Source organism: Rhodofomes roseus, assembly GCF_022264815.1.
Source record: "Rhodofomes roseus strain CIRM-BRFM 1785 chromosome Unknown C8Q71scaffold_5, whole genome shotgun sequence".
Lineage (NCBI taxonomy): Eukaryota > Fungi > Basidiomycota > Agaricomycetes > Polyporales > Fomitopsidaceae > Rhodofomes > Rhodofomes roseus.
Window position 1 is genome coordinate 1,409,653 of NW_025952961.1, and position 17,302 is coordinate 1,426,954.

At 57.8% G+C, this 17,302-nt stretch overlaps 5 protein-coding genes across 5 annotated transcripts; 4 read left to right on the forward strand and 1 right to left on the reverse strand.

Moving 5' to 3' along the window:
* Positions 1-74: 74 nt before the first annotated feature.
* On the forward strand, positions 75-1,198 carry C8Q71DRAFT_480379 (uncharacterized protein). The gene is made up of 3 exons (XM_047918827.1): positions 75-213; positions 269-357; positions 414-1,198. Exons 2-3 carry the CDS (start codon positions 296-298, stop codon positions 1,108-1,110), a joined length of 759 nt encoding a protein of 252 aa, XP_047781827.1. The 5' UTR covers positions 75-213; positions 269-295; the 3' UTR covers positions 1,111-1,198.
* Positions 1,199-2,948: 1,750 nt separating this feature from the next.
* Positions 2,949-3,281, reverse strand: C8Q71DRAFT_721903 (uncharacterized protein; the record flags this gene model as incomplete). Its single annotated transcript, XM_047921482.1, has 1 exon — positions 2,949-3,281. One exon carries the CDS (start codon positions 3,279-3,281, stop codon positions 2,949-2,951), a length of 333 nt encoding a protein of 110 aa, XP_047781828.1.
* A 2,154-nt stretch (positions 3,282-5,435) lies between these two features.
* C8Q71DRAFT_855462 (uncharacterized protein) lies at positions 5,436-6,200 on the forward strand (the record flags this gene model as incomplete). The annotated part of the gene is made up of 4 exons (XM_047927179.1): positions 5,436-5,453; positions 5,509-5,653; positions 5,727-5,984; positions 6,064-6,200. The coding sequence occupies 4 exons, from the start codon at positions 5,436-5,438 to the stop codon at positions 6,198-6,200; spliced, it is 558 nt and encodes a 185-aa protein (XP_047781829.1).
* Positions 6,201-14,137: 7,937 nt separating this feature from the next.
* On the forward strand, positions 14,138-15,119 carry C8Q71DRAFT_480415 (uncharacterized protein). Its single transcript, XM_047918828.1, has 2 exons — positions 14,138-14,180; positions 14,232-15,119. The coding sequence occupies exon 2, from the start codon at positions 14,304-14,306 to the stop codon at positions 15,012-15,014; it is 711 nt and encodes a 236-aa protein (XP_047781830.1). The 5' UTR covers positions 14,138-14,180; positions 14,232-14,303; the 3' UTR covers positions 15,015-15,119.
* A 571-nt stretch (positions 15,120-15,690) lies between these two features.
* On the forward strand, positions 15,691-17,267 carry C8Q71DRAFT_746138 (uncharacterized protein). The gene is made up of 5 exons (XM_047923055.1): positions 15,691-16,166; positions 16,243-16,340; positions 16,406-16,541; positions 16,604-16,706; positions 16,763-17,267. The coding sequence occupies exons 1-5, from the start codon at positions 16,149-16,151 to the stop codon at positions 16,816-16,818; spliced, it is 411 nt and encodes a 136-aa protein (XP_047781831.1). The 5' UTR covers positions 15,691-16,148; the 3' UTR covers positions 16,819-17,267.
* The last annotated feature ends 35 nt before the right edge of the window (positions 17,268-17,302 follow it).

Consider the following 17,302-nt stretch of genomic DNA (forward strand, 5'->3'; position numbering starts at 1 on the left):
CATATAGACGACGATCGCGCTATCAGCGGAAGATCGACGCTGTACCAATACGTATCTCTATCGAGCATGATAGCGCGGACAGGCAGGATGCGGCGTTCCGTCGGTCTCCGGCGCGGTCGCTGTGTCAAGACCGACAAGGACACTCAAGTTGAGTCCTACCGTCGTGCGTCGTCAGGCAGTCGTTGCTTCAAGTGTCAGTAACGCAAGTCGATTGTAGGTAACTATTGTGATTCGTTCGCAGCTAGACATTGAGATCATGATTCATAAGGTCAGAAAGGCGTCCGCACGATACGAGATGCCATCATCCTCCCTGACAGGCAAGGCCATCCTAATCACAGGAGGAGGAAGCGGTATTGGGTAAGTGAACACGCTTTGTCTCTCAAGAACTACATCTGACCGTGTCGAGTCAACAGACGCGCCACAGCCCTAAAGCTCGCAAAGCTGGGTGCTCGTCTTGCCATCACAGACATTGATCTCGGCAGTGCAGCAGACACCTACCAGCTCTGCGGAGGCGATCCGCACTACAGTGGCGTCATGGACGTCAGCTCCAAAGACGATGTCGAACTACGCGTCAGCGAGGTAGTAGCTACCTTCGGCCGTTTGGACCACGTCTTCAACTGCGCCGGCATCAACCCTACAAGCTACCCTCTCACAGACACGACCGACGAGTACTGGGACCAGCTGATCAACGTGAACTTGAAAGGGACCTACCTCGTCACGCGCGCTACGATCCCGCACATCACCACGCCGAGCGGGTCGTATGTGAATGTGTCCTCGATCTGCGGGCTCTATCCACAGGCCGAGCAAGCCATTTATTGCGCGACGAAGCACGGAGTAATCGGATTCAGCAAGAGTATGGCCTTGGAGCTGGGACCAAAAGGCGTGCGAACGAATGTCGTCGCGCCTGGATACATCGACACGCCGACCAATTCGGGAGTCGTGAAGGGTGGGGAATACGTGACACATATGGAGGAAGGGAACAGTCTCGGTCGGCTCGGGACGCCTGAGGAGATCGCCGATGTGGTGGTCTTCTTGATGAGCGAGGAAGCGAAGTATGTGAATGGGAGCGTAGTGGAGATTCACGCAGGGTTGAAGATGCTGCAATGCTAAAATCGTAACGTACTGCACAGATCACTCACAAAGTTAGAGCCTTTTTAAATCACTGAACATCAATTGACACGCATGAATTGATTCTGTCAGCCTGCCTGTACTCGAAATGCCGCCAGCGATGGCGTGCCAGCCTTGCTCGGATGTTTCGCGTGAGCGGACAGGAGCGTACGAGTCTTAATTTCGTTCTTCGTTTCTTGCGTTGTTGTGAATGCGTTCACATTGGTCGTGCATCATATGGAGCCGAAACTCTTGCCCGTGCGCATCCGCACCCCCGCACTAGTACTCAACTGCTGCCCCGCGGCAGATCGACGTAAGAGGAGGCATCGCGGCGGCCACTTTCTCGCGGGTCGAACGCACGGACATCAAACGTTCACTTGTGCATTTTTGCATGATGCTCGACAGTCTCCTCCCCATCCACTCTGGCGAGGTAGGGGGCCCCGTGTCGATAGTACAATACAATGTTCAGTGTCGCCACGATCCTGCCACTGTCCGCCACATCGTTTTATACCCCGCACCTTCCCCGCCCCTTCCCCGCCCCAGCCATTTCAAACTCCCCAATCTTAATCCCCTCTACCTCGCCATAGCGGTAGAGGGGGATAAGGTTTGGATGCTCGCGTGGGTTTACGTAATACAAAGCATGTGATGTGATGTTGGGACTTGTATGTGACGGTACGAGAGACGATACTTAGCACTGCACGGCCTAGCGACACGGGCCCCCTACCTCCCGAAAACGGATGGGGAGGAGACTGGATGCTCGACCGACTCTCCACTGCTGAGGCGGGCCGAAATCATTCAGTCAAGCAAGTCATGGCGCAGCTAAGTACGAGCAGGATGAGACGCAGGTCGCGTGAGGTGTCAGGTTGGACGATGATGACGACACAAGGTGTAACGCTCGCACGACCGGTTAAGGCAAGTGGTGGCGCAACGGGTCAGAGCGTGCAACGGGCCGGACAGTTAAACATACTTTTTCCGTGAAAAGGGGCTCGCTACAATCCGAGGGCGCAGTACAGTACGTCAGATTCATAGCGAGCCCCGTGTGGACACGTAAGTCTCCTGTGGGCAGAGTATCCAATTCATTCAACCTCCTAGAGGGACGCGACGCGGTGGCCGCTGCTGGTCGGTGAGCGCTTACTCGAACATCGCGCGCGCCACCTTTCTCAAGAGCACGACTGCGACATACTGCACGCGGAACCACAAAGGAGGCAAAATTTAGAGGGGCGTTCATGTGGATTGCTATACGCACTAGCCTGCACATGAAAAGCGAAAGGAATGGAGAGACACGACACGGTGGCCGCTGCTGGTCGATGAGCGCTTAAGTTGAACATCGCGCGCGCGACCATTTTCGAGAGCACGACTGCGAAGCATTGCCCGTAGAGCCACAAAGGAGGGCACTTCTAAGGGTAGTACTGCATTGCGCAAATTATGGGCATTTTTTCGAGAATACTAGGGCATGTTTGAATGCGCGGGACGGCAGTCTTTGCAGCATCGCAGGAAATAATGATCTGGGTTACGTGAAATTTGTAGTTGTTTGGCTCCGGGCTGCACCCCCTAGGCAATGTATGCTCGCTCCGCTCGCAATTAGACTGTATTGGTCTCCGAAGGCTTGCTTCCCCTTCGTAGTCTACTCGGTCTGTCTTATATACATAAACAAATGTGAAGTTTTCAAGCACGCAATCCGTGCGTAAGGATCGTGTGCTGCATGGCCTGGAATCGGTGGGGAGTTTAGGATGCAACGCTTTAGGAAGGTGGACGAATAAGGAAAGTGTGGCGGTCCCCGAACCGGGCCGCTACATACGCCCTCCAGCGCCTGCGCGATCGTAGGTGCTCCTACTGCTAGCTCAGTCCTTCTTCGACTTCTGCTTCCTCACCGACTCCCTCGTCTTCCCGCGGTTCTCGCGCTCGTCCTCGTCGTAGTCCTGGATCGAATCTGGGTCGAACTCCTTCTCAACATCCTTCATCGTCACATCATCGTCCCCAGCGGTCTTCTTCTCGGCGACGGTCTGCGACGTCTTCCTCAACGTCGCACCTCGTGGCAAGTTACGACCGACAAGCGACACGGAAGAGGATGAGGCCTGTGGCAACGGAGGTGGATCGAGCTGGGGAGACGGAGGACTCTCGATGTCGGAAGTATGGGCTGAGGCCGGCGGCGCGGTGCTCTCGGAGCGGGACATAGCATCAGGAAATCGTGCAAAGCTTCTGACGGGTGCTGTCAGGGGCTTCATAAGCGTTCAGATGGCTTCAGATTGCATCAGATCGGCCCATACGTCCAGCCCTCAGGATCTCGGATTCTCGCAAATTACCTTCGTCAGATAGAATCCTCAGACAGCGTCAGGAATTCTCAGAGCCGTCAGAGTCCACGTCAGTGTGTCAGATACATCAGAGGATATTTTCACAAATATATTTGCTGTACTCCGTATGACTCATTCGGCCAATCGATCACTGTCTACCCTAGCTACTAGTACAGTACAATCGTGCAGAATACTGTCCGGTCCATGCGCGTCGCGGTAGCGGCACACCGTAAGCTTAAACTCACCCACTGCACACTTGCTGGTCAACTTGTACAGCTTATTGTGCTTGCGTTTCCTCGCGCGCGCGTCCGCCGGGCTCATCAACCCGGTCTGTCGGGAATGGGCTCAATGCTCGTTTGTTGTCTTGGGTGCTCGGCGGCCTGGCTCCTTCCCGGGCTGGGGTGTTGAGTCCACATCCTTGACGGGCCTATATGCATCGGGCTGGGGCCTACAAGGCTGTTGTTTGGTACTATGTAGTACGCCGCACCAGTGCATGACCTGGTAGGTGCTCGACGGGCTCCTGCTTGACGCGTGGTCGGACTGTTCCTCCTTGGCGGGCTAGGTCACATCGGGCATGGGCCCTCGTTGCACCCGTGCGTGTCGGCGCGTGCTGCGTCATAACTGTCTGCGCAAGTTAGTGCTGGCTGTGAGCATGCGTGACATGTTCAGGCCTGTCGGTGTATGCTTACCAGGCTTGTGTCAGCAAGGTTGTCACGGTGCTACTCGGGCATGCTGGGGTGCGGTGCGCTCATCCTTGACGGGCACATGTACGTCAGGCTGGGGCCGCCTAATCACACGGTCCTCCTCGGGCGGCCAGGTCGGCGGGCTTGATTATGACTCGTCAGTCTGTAGTGCACACTCCTGCGTCCCTGTACGCACTGGCACGTAACGCGCCGTGTTGAGATTCATCCGGTGGATGCTTACCGGACTTGGTGCTAGCGGGCCTGCGCCGCCGGGGCACATGAGTGCTGGAGTTGTTCTGCTGTGGTCGTGCTCACTGTCAGGTACGCGCACACCGGGTAGTCTCCCTAGTGTTCATCTCTGCTGGGTCGTCCCTGGTCGATGTCGCCGGGTTCAGATCAAGGTGACTAGCGGAGGACACTCACTAAACTTTGCAGTTCCACGGGCCACCCTTCCTTCGCAAGCCTCCAGGAATCCTTCGTAAGCGTTCAAATCCGGCACGTCGCTGGGGTTCGTTGCGGCTGTGTGCCACGCGATCTGGGGCGTACAGCGGGCCAGTTTAAATACTGTCTCTTGTGGACAGGTGCGCCTTGCGTTTCACAGAGGTCAAAAGCGAGCAAGTGATGATGTAGCGAGGATGAGAAACGCGGAGGATGAGGCTAGGGGTACACGCAAGGGAAAGGGCAGCAAGATCGAGTGGAACAGGAGTGGAAGAGTGGCAAGCGCCGGCGCGTGTGGCGTGTAGGCGTGTCGTGGCAGAGGCGCTTAGCACTTCAACCGCTCCTCCACATCGATGTTCAACACCGCACAGTGAGTACCAACCAAATGCGATAGGCAAGCGGGGGCAAATGGAAGCGGAAGGCGGGGCAAGGGAGCAATAGCTCAGGTGAGTGTCCCATTAAAACCATACCTGTACAACCTCTTTACTTTTACACTTCGAGTCACTCGCACGCCTTGTGCACACGCCAGCTCGCGTCCCCTGCACCTGCCCGCTCATTCACTCACTCGCACACCCACTCACTCGGCTGCCTGCCCACCGCTCGTACACCGGCACATATGCTTGCTCCCTTGTTCTTCGCTCCCTGTGCGCTCACCCACTTATCCGTACATTCTCCCGTCTGCCCGGTCACCCACTCGCTCGGCCCAGTCCTTCTCCCTCTTCGAACACCTCCACTCACAGCCAGGCTCGCAGTGCTGCATTCCTCCGTCCGCAAGTCGCTCTGCTCCGCGGTGATGCACGCTCTGGTCATCCTGAAGATGCGCCCGCTCGCGCTTGTGCAGCGCCAGTGCCGCGCGCGTCCTCACCTGCCATCTTCGTGAAGAGGACAACGCCGGCGAGGGTCGCTACGGCTATACATGGCAGCTCAACATGGTGTAGGTGTCCTGTCAGTTCCTCGGGGCATGATTCTCGACGCTAACCACGAATCAGTATTTTCACCCTCCACACTTTTGTAACCTCGCTCGCTCCCTGTTCGGCGCAGAGGCCAAGCTCGGCCGTGCCATCTCCCCTGGCTGGGCAAACGAAAACAACATCAACGAAGGGTGCAAGAAAGGCACAGACCCTGCGCGCAGGAGTACGGCCAGCGCATGTACAAGGTACGCTCCTTCCCCCTTCGCCGCCCACGCCCCTCCGACCTACCCTTGCAGCGCCTCCGCCTCCGCCGGCCGCCAGCGAGAGCACGCGCGAGTGCAGTTTCGCCGCAGCCGCAGCCAACGCAAGCTCGGACGTCTTGCTATGCAGCCACGCGGACTCCGAGCCCGACGCTCTCGCCGCCCTGCTGTTAAGCAGGCTCTTCTCGATTGCCTGCACCTGTGCACTGAGGCTGGGCTGGCTCGACATGGGTATGACGCCCGCGGGGCAGCTTCGCTTCGACAAGCTGAGCACCCTGGTGCGTATCGCATGGGGTCCGTCCCGTTCGCAATCGGCGTGATGGGCATCTTCAAATCGTCCATCCCCTCCGAGTCGCTCAATCCCTCCCTTAAGTGCGCCGTCTCCGTGCATTGTGCGCATTCCGCCCGCGCGTGGACAAGCACGCGCGGAACATCTTCCTCGACCGCTTCCTCTGCGGCACGCCCCATGATACCGACATGACCAAGGCGGTTTCCGGGGTGGACAAGTGACACGCGTGGCTTTGGACGTACGAGCGCGGGGAGCGGGGATGGGACGGTGGGATGTGCACGAGTACAAGACCACCAGGTAAGTCGCCGCCCAATTTTCTGTTTGCGCCGTTCCCTGCACTCTCTCGTAGTGCGTCCTTGAATGCGCCCTGAGCTCATGCAAGACCCGCGTCCACGTCGGAAACCAGCGGCGCAGCGGCGCACCCGCCAACATGCATGCCGCCATGCCTTCGTGCACCCAATGGCACGCCTCAAGAGCTAGGTATCTCGCAGCTGCTGCCCTCCGCTGACGTGACCAATGACTCGATCGCAGTCCTCGCGTCCGCACCCGACACGAGCATACATGTGCATGGAGAAGAAGTTGGTGACGTCGTGAGAGCAACGAGTCACACGTAGACATATGTATTATTGTGATTGTAGTAGCCCTAAATACATTGAATTTATGCTTATTTATATGTGTGGGGCTTCCTAATGAACTGTGTGAAGTATCTACTGTCTGACCTACTGTGCTATCTGATGCTGTCTGGCACTATCTGAGGCCAAATGAGATCATCTGAGGAGGAGCCACGTCTGGAGTGCCCTGATGCTTCTGACGGTTGGCTCTCAGACACACATACCGTCAGAAATTGCACAGTTTCCTGATGCTAGACGGTCCCGCAATAGCTTTTGGTGCGTCGCGTTTCTTCGTGATCCCCCCGTCCATCACTGTTTTATGCCCTCCATGCCGTCCTCCGCCCGGGCGACCGCCCGAGCTGCCTGCAGCACCGAATAAGCTGCCGAGGCTGGCCTTCTCGCGGCTAGCCTGGTACCGTTCCGCACGCTTCCGTTCGATGAAGCTCTTCTTGCGCATGGTCTGCTCGATGAACTCGTCCGACAGGTGAGCGTACTTCTTCATGTGTCGGTCGTCGTCTTTGATACTAGGAACAGCGGGTTCCTGCGGGCTAGGAGCGAGGGCATCGAGTGGGATGGGTTTCCCGCGCACGGTAATGCTGCCCGACTTGGGCTCGTACGTCGAGAACTGATACTGGCATTCAGCATCCCGGTTCCATCCTCGTGTGAAGGAGAAGTACCCGCCCGGCACGACAAGGGTGACGCCGTCAGCGTCTCCTTCGGCGAAGCGTGCGCGGAGCTTCCGATCGAATTCGCCATATGCGCGAAGCAAGACCGGAGGGTAGGAGTACTCCACTCCTGAGGGTCCGTCGCGGAGCAGTCCGGTGAGTCCGTCTTCAAGACGCTGGAAGAACGCGTGGTCTGTGCGCGGCATGCTGTTGATTTCGGCGCTGACGTGCTTGAGTAGTCCGGCAAGGAATTCGTCGAAGGTAGCGGGGAGAGAGAGATCGAGAGGGAGGATAGGAGACGAGTCGCACTCGGACTTTCGAGTCCTGCGGCGGTTTCGTCGTCTCCTCCGGTGAGTTCTTATACCTGTAGGATTTACCCCTGTAAGGCTCAGACTGCCAATGTACACCTGCGGGTCCTCCGGGGGTTGCCCCGTACCCGCTCCGAGCTGTGTTACATCCGCGCATCCTAATAGTTCAAGGTACTCCTCGACGGCTCCTAAGTGTCGGATGGCCGTATATGGTACCCAGGTGCGGTCTCCAGATTTCCATTCCGCCTCGAACAGGGCGGTCATCCCTTCTCCCGAGTGGCTTACAATCTTCTCGATTGCCCACTCATTGTCCCGATCGTCCAGCTCAGCCACTTGGCTGTCCAGCCGGCCCGGGAACAAACGGTCGTCGTTTGGCTCGTGAACACGAAGCAACGATGAATGAAATACATCGTGGACTCCTCGCTGCTTTAGGTTACGAGATAATTCAACCTGGTAAGAGTTGTTCCTGTAGTCTCTAAGTATGGAGTAAGGTCCAATATACTTAAGGGCTAGTTTGCGAGCTAATCCTCGCGGTAAGGAGATGTTCTTTGTAGATATATATACGAGATCTCCTTCCACAAAGGGAGCCGGGCGACGCCTTCTATTAGCGTCGCGCGTCTGCTTAACTCGCGCAGCGATAATACAATCGTGAGCGGTCATAACCGCGTGCTTCATCCGCTGAGCGTAGACTCTAACTGACGGATATTCATCCTTTCCAGCATCTTCCCAGATCATGGAACGGGGCATCCGCCCTGAATTCAGGAAGAACGGGGCGTACCCTGTGCTCTCCGATCTGGCCAGGTTGAGTGCAAACTCAATGCCCGGTAATCTCGAGACCCAGTCCTTCTGACTAGGTGATACACATTGCCGAAGCATTTGCGTGATCGTTCGATTGGCGCGTTCCGTAGAACCGTCCGATTGAGGGTGGTAAGCACTGGACATATGTAGTTCCACACCAACAAGATTGTGTAAGTGCTTCCAAAACTGGCTCGTGAACAGTACATCCCGATCGCTCACAATGGCTTTAGGCATACCATGTAGCTTGTAGACTTGCGAGAAGACTAACTCGGCGACTTGTTTCGCCGTGTAATTAGTCCTACTCGGAATGAGGTGCACCATCCCGGTGAGTAGATCGATTACCGTGGTAATCGCGTCGTAAGTACCGTCTCGATCCTTAGATTCGGGCATCGGTCCCACGAAGTCAATACCGATGGCTTCCCAGGGTGAGCTAGCCACTGGTAGAGGATTCAGTAGCCCATAGGGCTTCTGATTGGAGGGCTTACTGCGCTTGCACGTCATGCAGGTGTCACAGTATGTCTGTACATCGCGTCCCATAGTCTTCCACCAGACTTGGTCCCGAAGGTAACCCAATGTTTTCATCGCCCCAAGATGGGCTAACAGCGAGTGCGCATGCCGGATAACCATTTCCCGCACGCTGCGTTTATTCAACAGTATATTCGGTACGCAAAGTCGGCTTGTGCCTTTCTCCTTTAGGTAGATCAAACCGTCGCTGACATCGAAGTTCTTGTAGTGCTTTGGATTACGCAGGATGTCAGTGAAGAACACGTCCTCATGGTAGCGATCCTTCACTTCCCGCGCAACGTTCACGCCCTCCTGCTCATAGACCATGTGGTCCAGGAGGCCGATGTGTTCTATTGGTTCCTCAAGACCATCTGCAGGCGCTGTCTCCTCAAGCGGAGTGCCTTCTAGCTCTTCGGACACGGTTGCCCGTCCCAGGTGAGTGGCTTCTTTGTCTAACCTGGTCGTCATATCTGACACCGTCTGATTCGACGCCGGGTTCCCGCCCTCCTGTCGTCCTGCACGAGGCCCGTGCAGGGTGACACGCTTAATTCTCTGCGCGAACTCCTTCGCAGTCTCTGGTCGTCCCGTCTCCGCGGGCGGGACCTCCTTGCGCATGCGCGGTCTACTAGCACCGCCCGGTCGCGGCACCATACTCGGCGACACGCGAACAGCTGGCCCAGTCCGTGATGGCTGTGGCTCGGGCAGTATGCGAGACTTCTCGGGCGGCACCCGTCGTACGCGAGACTTCTCGCGCTGCGCCGACTGTACGCGAGCCTTCGCCGGCCTCGCCTTGCGTCCCGGAGCGCGCGACCCAGCCGCTGGTACCGCCTCTGGCACTGCCTTCTCAGGCTGGTTCGCTTTCGTAGCACCCGCACTCGACCTCGTTCTTACCGCCATGGCCTCCAGCCCTGTGAAGACCGGCTTGGAGATATCGACCACAGCGAGTTGGGCGGCCACAGGTGCCGTCTCATCGTACTGAGTGAACTCGGAGGGTGCCCTAACGGTACCAGGTGTGTCATTCGAGTATAGACGCGACAGCGCATCTGCTAACACGTTCTCGACGCCGGGAACGTACTCGATATCGAAGTTGAACTCGGCCAACTTCTCAATCCATCGAGCTTGTCTACCAGAAAGGTTCTTCTGGTTCCAAAGGTGAGTTAACCCCTTGTGATCCGTGATCCAAGTGAATTCACACCCCTGCAAGATGTCTCGATGCCGTAGCATCGCCTCGACGCCGGCGAGCATTTCGATTTCATGTACAGCATAGTTCGACTGGGCTGACGACAGCTTCGCCGAGAAGAATGCGGCAATACGCGCTTTACGCCAGTCCGCGCCCTGGCAAACGACACCGGCGATACCACCATGCGACCCGTCAGTCACCAACCAGATGGGGTCAGCCGACGGCGAGTAGTCCAGTGGTACACGGTGGTGCTCTCGATGAGCATGTACGAGTCGTCTAATCTCGTCGAATGCGCGCTGGTGAGTGAAGTCCCATTTGAAGCTCGAGTCAGACCCAATCAGAGACGTCAGGATACCCATGGGTATCCTAATCGTTGCAATATCATCGGCGAGATATCCCACATCAGGAAACTGTGCAATTTCTGACGGTATGTGTGTCTGAGAGCCAACCGTCAGAAGCATCAGGGCACTCCAGACGTGGCTCCTCCTCAGATGATCTCATTTGGCCTCAGATAGTGCCAGACAGCATCAGATAGCACAGTAGGTCAGACAGTAGATACTTCACACAGTTCATTAGGAAGCCCCACACATATAAATAAGCATAAATTCAATGTATTTAGGGCTACTACAATCACAATAATACATATGTCTACGTGTGACTCGTTGCTCTCACGACGTCACCAACTTCTTCTCCATGCACATGTATGCTCGTGTCGGGTGCGGACGCGAGGACTGCGATCGAGTCATTGGTCACGTCAGCGGAGGGCAGCAGCTGCGAGATACCTAGCTCTTGAGGCGTGCCATTGGGTGCACGAAGGCATGGCGGCATGCATGTTGGCGGGTGCGCCGCTGCGCCGCTGGTTTCCGACGTGGACGCGGGTCTTGCATGAGCTCAGGGCGCATTCAAGGACGCACTACGAGAGAGTGCAGGGAACGGCGCAAACAGAAAATTGGGCGGCGACTTACCTGGTGGTCTTGTACTCGTGCACATCCCACCGTCCCATCCCCGCTCCCCGCGCTCGTACGTCCAAAGCCACGCGTGTCACTTGTCCACCCCGGAAACCGCCTTGGTCATGTCGGTATCATGGGGCGTGCCGCAGAGGAAGCGGTCGAGGAAGATGTTCCGCGCGTGCTTGTCCACGCGCGGGCGGAATGCGCACAATGCACGGAGACGGCGCACTTAAGGGAGGGATTGAGCGACTCGGAGGGGATGGACGATTTGAAGATGCCCATCACGCCGATTGCGAACGGGACGGACCCCATGCGATACGCACCAGGGTGCTCAGCTTGTCGAAGCGAAGCTGCCCCGCGGGCGTCATACCCATGTCGAGCCAGCCCAGCCTCAGTGCACAGGTGCAGGCAATCGAGAAGAGCCTGCTTAACAGCAGGGCGGCGAGAGCGTCGGGCTCGGAGTCCGCGTGGCTGCATAGCAAGACGTCCGAGCTTGCGTTGGCTGCGGCTGCGGCGAAACTGCACTCGCGCGTGCTCTCGCTGGCGGCCGGCGGAGGCGGAGGCGCTGCAAGGGTAGGTCGGAGGGGCGTGGGCGGCGAAGGGGGAAGGAGCGTACCTTGTACATGCGCTGGCCGTACTCCTGCGCGCAGGGTCTGTGCCTTTCTTGCACCCTTCGTTGATGTTGTTTTCGTTTGCCCAGCCAGGGGAGATGGCACGGCCGAGCTTGGCCTCTGCGCCGAACAGGGAGCGAGCGAGGTTACAAAAGTGTGGAGGGTGAAAATACTGATTCGTGGTTAGCGTCGAGAATCATGCCCCGAGGAACTGACAGGACACCTACACCATGTTGAGCTGCCATGTATAGCCGTAGCGACCCTCGCCGGCGTTGTCCTCTTCACGAAGATGGCAGGTGAGGACGCGCGCGGCACTGGCGCTGCACAAGCGCGAGCGGGCGCATCTTCAGGATGACCAGAGCGTGCATCACCGCGGAGCAGAGCGACTTGCGGACGGAGGAATGCAGCACTGCGAGCCTGGCTGTGAGTGGAGGTGTTCGAAGAGGGAGAAGGACTGGGCCGAGCGAGTGGGTGACCGGGCAGACGGGAGAATGTACGGATAAGTGGGTGAGCGCACAGGGAGCGAAGAACAAGGGAGCAAGCATATGTGCCGGTGTACGAGCGGTGGGCAGGCAGCCGAGTGAGTGGGTGTGCGAGTGAGTGAATGAGCGGGCAGGTGCAGGGGACGCGAGCTGGCGTGTGCACAAGGCGTGCGAGTGACTCGAAGTGTAAAAGTAAAGAGGTTGTACAGGTATGGTTTTAATGGGACACTCACCTGAGCTATTGCTCCCTTGCCCCGCCTTCCGCTTCCATTTGCCCCCGCTTGCCTATCGCATTTGGTTGGTACTCACTGTGCGGTGTTGAACATCGATGTGGAGGAGCGGTTGAAGTGCTAAGCGCCTCTGCCACGACACGCCTACACGCCACACGCGCCGGCGCTTGCCACTCTTCCACTCCTGTTCCACTCGATCTTGCTGCCCTTTCCCTTGCGTGTACCCCTAGCCTCATCCTCCGCGTTTCTCATCCTCGCTACATCATCACTTGCTCGCTTTTGACCTCTGTGAAACGCAAGGCGCACCTGTCCACAAGAGACAGTATTTAAACTGGCCCGCTGTACGCCCCAGATCGCGTGGCACACAGCCGCAACGAACCCCAGCGACGTGCCGGATTTGAACGCTTACGAAGGATTCCTGGAGGCTTGCGAAGGAAGGGTGGCCCGTGGAACTGCAAAGTTTAGTGAGTGTCCTCCGCTAGTCACCTTGATCTGAACCCGGCGACATCGACCAGGGACGACCCAGCAGAGATGAACACTAGGGAGACTACCCGGTGTGCGCGTACCTGACAGTGAGCACGACCACAGCAGAACAACTCCAGCACTCATGTGCCCCGGCGGCGCAGGCCCGCTAGCACCAAGTCCGGTAAGCATCCACCGGATGAATCTCAACACGGCGCGTTACGTGCCAGTGCGTACAGGGACGCAGGAGTGTGCACTACAGACTGACGAGTCATAATCAAGCCCGCCGACCTGGCCGCCCGAGGAGGACCGTGTGATTAGGCGGCCCCAGCCTGACGTACATGTGCCCGTCAAGGATGAGCGCACCGCACCCCAGCATGCCCGAGTAGCACCGTGACAACCTTGCTGACACAAGCCTGGTAAGCATACACCGACAGGCCTGAACATGTCACGCATGCTCACAGCCAGCACTAACTTGCGCAGACAGTTATGACGCAGCACGCGCCGACACGCACGGGTGCAACGAGGGCCCATGCCCGATGTGACCTAGCCCGCCAAGGAGGAACAGTCCGACCACGCGTCAAGCAGGAGCCCGTCGAGCACCTACCAGGTCATGCACTGGTGCGGCGTACTACATAGTACCAAACAACAGCCTTGTAGGCCCCAGCCCGATGCATATAGGCCCGTCAAGGATGTGGACTCAACACCCCAGCCCGGGAAGGAGCCAGGCCGCCGAGCACCCAAGACAACAAACGAGCATTGAGCCCATTCCCGACAGACCGGGTTGATGAGCCCGGCGGACGCGCGCGCGAGGAAACGCAAGCACAATAAGCTGTACAAGTTGACCAGCAAGTGTGCAGTGGGTGAGTTTAAGCTTACGGTGTGCCGCTACCGCGACGCGCATGGACCGGACAGTATTCTGCACGATTGTACTGTACTAGTAGCTAGGGTAGACAGTGATCGATTGGCCGAATGAGTCATACGGAGTACAGCAAATATATTTGTGAAAATATCCTCTGATGTATCTGACACACTGACGTGGACTCTGACGGCTCTGAGAATTCCTGACGCTGTCTGAGGATTCTATCTGACGAAGGTAATTTGCGAGAATCCGAGATCCTGAGGGCTGGACGTATGGGCCGATCTGATGCAATCTGAAGCCATCTGAACGCTTATGAAGCCCCTGACAGCACCCGTCAGAAGCTTTGCACGATTTCCTGATGGGGCCGTGACGGGCCGTAACGGTTGCTGATATTCCAGATTCACATTCCGTCACCAAATCAGGCATCAGCAACGCGGGCCGCATTTCAGCAAGACGGCCGGATTGTGGGACCGACGCCGTCAGATTCGTTAGACAGTCGTCACCTATCAGCAAGTTCACATACAACGCGTCACACACGGTTAGTATTCACACTCGACAGATCTGCACGACCGGGCTGAGCTGCATCGAGAGGTCACTGTGCAATTCAGGGAGCTTGTACAGATATATTCATATGTACTAGGAACAGGCATGCTGTAGGCAGATGCCTGCTCGTCTGTGTCCACGCTCGCTCCGCCCAGATCCTGCCCGTCCTCGCTCCGGTCTCAGGTCATCCGTGCCCACTCTCGCCCACACTCGTCCGCACCTGCTCCCAATCATCGTTCACGCTCGCCTCGACTCGTCCCCACGAGCACGCGTTCGTCCGTATCCACGCCCACTGTTCGCTCCCACTTGCTGTTGTCTGTCCGCGTTCAGTGTACTCGTCGGCCGTGTTTGCGTGCCGGGCTGTTGTCCGTCGTGCTCATGGTCGGTGTGCCCGCTCGTCTGTACATCAATCCACGCTCTTGCTTGTCTGTGCCCTCACTTGTCCGTACCTTCGTGCCCGCGACCTCCGCAGAATACGGTCTTGTCCGGGCTCACTATGCGCTGGTGGTCGCCGCGCGTGTTGGCGTGTGTGTGCCATGCCCACCCGTACCGCAGTCGGCGTATTTTTGCGTGCCCATCTGCCCTGCTTTCCTGCCCATCTGTCTACTTGCCCGCCTGCACCCGCGCTGCGCGCTCGAACCCCGCCGGCGCTCGCGCTCGCGAACCCTGCTCAAAAAAAATCTCATCAGCAGTGAGCTTTTATGCAGATAGCGGAGCCAACCAACCGTTGCTCGAGCTCGGCGACAGCGTCGCTCTCCTCGCGTGGTGCGGCCGGTCCTCGTCCATCGGCAGCGACTGGTTGCTGCCAGCGACGGAAGGGGATAGGTGAGAGGCGGGAGGGGCTAGGAGAAGGTCAACCACCGGAGCCGGACTGAGCGGAGACACACCTGCTGTTACTGCTGCTAGCGCTGCTGATGCTGCCGACATGGCTGCCTTTCATCTCAACGTCGCGTTTGTCGGAGGCGACGCGCGAGAGATATCGACAGACCGCGGTCTTGGTGTAACATTGCCTGCTCGAGAGCTTCCCCTCGCCATGCAGTCATTTTGTCACGCTGAGCGCAGGTGCGTTGAATGCGGCGATCCTCGTCAGTGTGAGCCGGGCGGCTGTGAGACGGCGGGGCTTGATGCGTCGAGTGGCCTTCGGGCTGTGGTGGTATAGCAGTTGAACTTGGAGCTTCGAGCGCGAGCGCGAGAGGACGGGAAGGACGTGTGCGCGTGGGGCCTGTGCTCGAATGAAATTGGACAGGTGGGGATACACGCGAGCGAGTAGTAGGACTAGGACATGGATACTGAGTAACTTAGGACGCACACGAGGCTTACCTTGCCGACACCGGAATCGCCGATGAGAAGAAGCTTGACGAGGTGATCGTACTTGCTGGCATGCATTGCGGTGAGGTCGATCGGGCGAAGGGCAGGACGCTGTCGAGAGGTCGGCGGATGTGCGGTAGAGGAGGAAGTGCGCTAAGTGCTAAGCGCCTGAGCCACGACACGCCGCGCGCGCTTGCCACCCTTCCACGCTCTCCCCGACGTCGTCCGCCTTGTTCGTCACCAATAAACCACTCGACCCGCTCTACAGCGGCATCATCGGGCGCGCTATTTCCCCCAGCTCGTCCATCTACCCGAGCGCACGACTCTCAGCCCTTGACACTCGCGCTGACGACCCTCCTCAAAATCTTCCTCGCCTAGACTGCCTCTCGACACGTCAAGACTCCATCGCAAAGTTGCGTTCGCGTTCCCTCTACCGACGTGCTCTCACCTACGCGCAGCTCGCACGCCGACAGGTCGACACTTCGCAGCCCTGCACCTGCGCCGCGTCCCCGCCACTCGCTCGATCCGCCGCTCCGAGATCGTGCAACACTACACCGCACGAAGACCGCGTGAGCGCACCATCGGATAACCTGGAGAATGCGACAATGATGAGCAATACGAGCATGGCATACCTGCACGCGAGAAGCACACGGTGATGCTCGTCTTCGTGCATGTACGTCAGTCGCCCTGTTGTGATCCTGAGGCTCAGTGCAAACACACCACTGACTGACGCTGCTCTGCTTGTGTAGGGACTGGGCGACTCCGGCCATAGCTGGCAGCGCATCGCAGCCTCGTTCAACCGGGATTCTACTGTGCAGCACAGAGTCGAGTACATCTTCCCGCACGCGTGAGTGCCCCAGCGATCTCTGAATCACACAACGATTCAATTGCGCCGCGCCCGCGGTGTGGCAGGCCGGTCATGGCGATCACAGCGAAGTTTTGCATGCGCATGCCCGCATGGTACGACGTGCTCACATTCATATCAACGGCGCCGGAGGACAACGACGATTTTGGGATGTTGCGCTGGATCGCGTCCCTCGGTGCGCTCGTGGACGCTGAGATCAACGGGGGAATCCCACCCGAGCGCATCATCTTCGGTGGTACAGCCAGGGCACGGCGATGACGCTCCTCACGGGGCTGTCTAGTGAGCGCAAACTGGGCGGCCTAATCGTGTTGAGCAGGAGGCTGAGACTCGGGGAAAAAAGTCAAGCTGGTATGTCGCACATATTACAACTTGGTGTAGATCTCGCACCAACGAAGGTCATGCAGTTGCTACCAGCGCGAAATATCACGACGCCGGTGTGCGGGGGACATGGCAGGAATGACCCACTGGTGTCCCCGACCAGGAGCTAGATGACGTGAAGGCGTGGGTGAAGCGGTGTTGCCTGGACCTGCCCGCGATGCTTGTGTGTCGGCATCAGGAGACATCACCGGGTCGCTGGTATGCTAAGTATTCAGCAACGCAACAGAAGACGAACGGGCCTACGCATACGTACAGCACGACGACCCGCCCGCTTGCACTGTCTCGCCGGGCTCGTACATCCACCCATCTACTCGCCCAGTAGCCACCTGCTCATGGGCGCGTGGACCCGCAGTACCCGCAGGTGACCCGGCTGCGGTGGGTCTGTACCCGGGCGAGGCCTCAGCCTCAGATACTGATAAGGGTACAGTAGCTACGAGCCCACTATAATGTTGATGTACGCCGCGTGTCATATAAATCACCTGTCACATCCATTAGCAGTCAGAAATTAGAATGTCAGTCATCAGCACTTCAGCAACGTACACAGAATCTATCTTATGTGTGAACTG

What these genes read in the sequence shown, in the direction of transcription:
- C8Q71DRAFT_480379 (XM_047918827.1), top strand. Translation starts at nt 296, where the DNA reads ATGCCATCATCCTCCCTGACAGGCAAGGCCATCCTAATCACAGGAGGA. An exon ending in GGAGGAGGAAGCGGTATTGG is followed by an intron (nt 358 to 413) that starts GTAAGTGAACAC and finishes TCGAGTCAACAG; the next exon opens with ACGCGCCACAGCCCTAAAGC.
- C8Q71DRAFT_480415 (XM_047918828.1), top strand. Translation starts at nt 14,304, where the DNA reads ATGCCTGCTCGTCTGTGTCCACGCTCGCTCCGCCCAGATCCTGCCCGT.
- C8Q71DRAFT_746138 (XM_047923055.1), top strand. An exon ending in GAGTACATCTTCCCGCACGC is followed by an intron (nt 16,341 to 16,405) that starts GTGAGTGCCCCA and finishes GCGGTGTGGCAG; the next exon opens with GCCGGTCATGGCGATCACAG. An exon ending in CGGGGAAAAAAGTCAAGCTG is followed by an intron (nt 16,707 to 16,762) that starts GTATGTCGCACA and finishes AAGGTCATGCAG; the next exon opens with TTGCTACCAGCGCGAAATAT.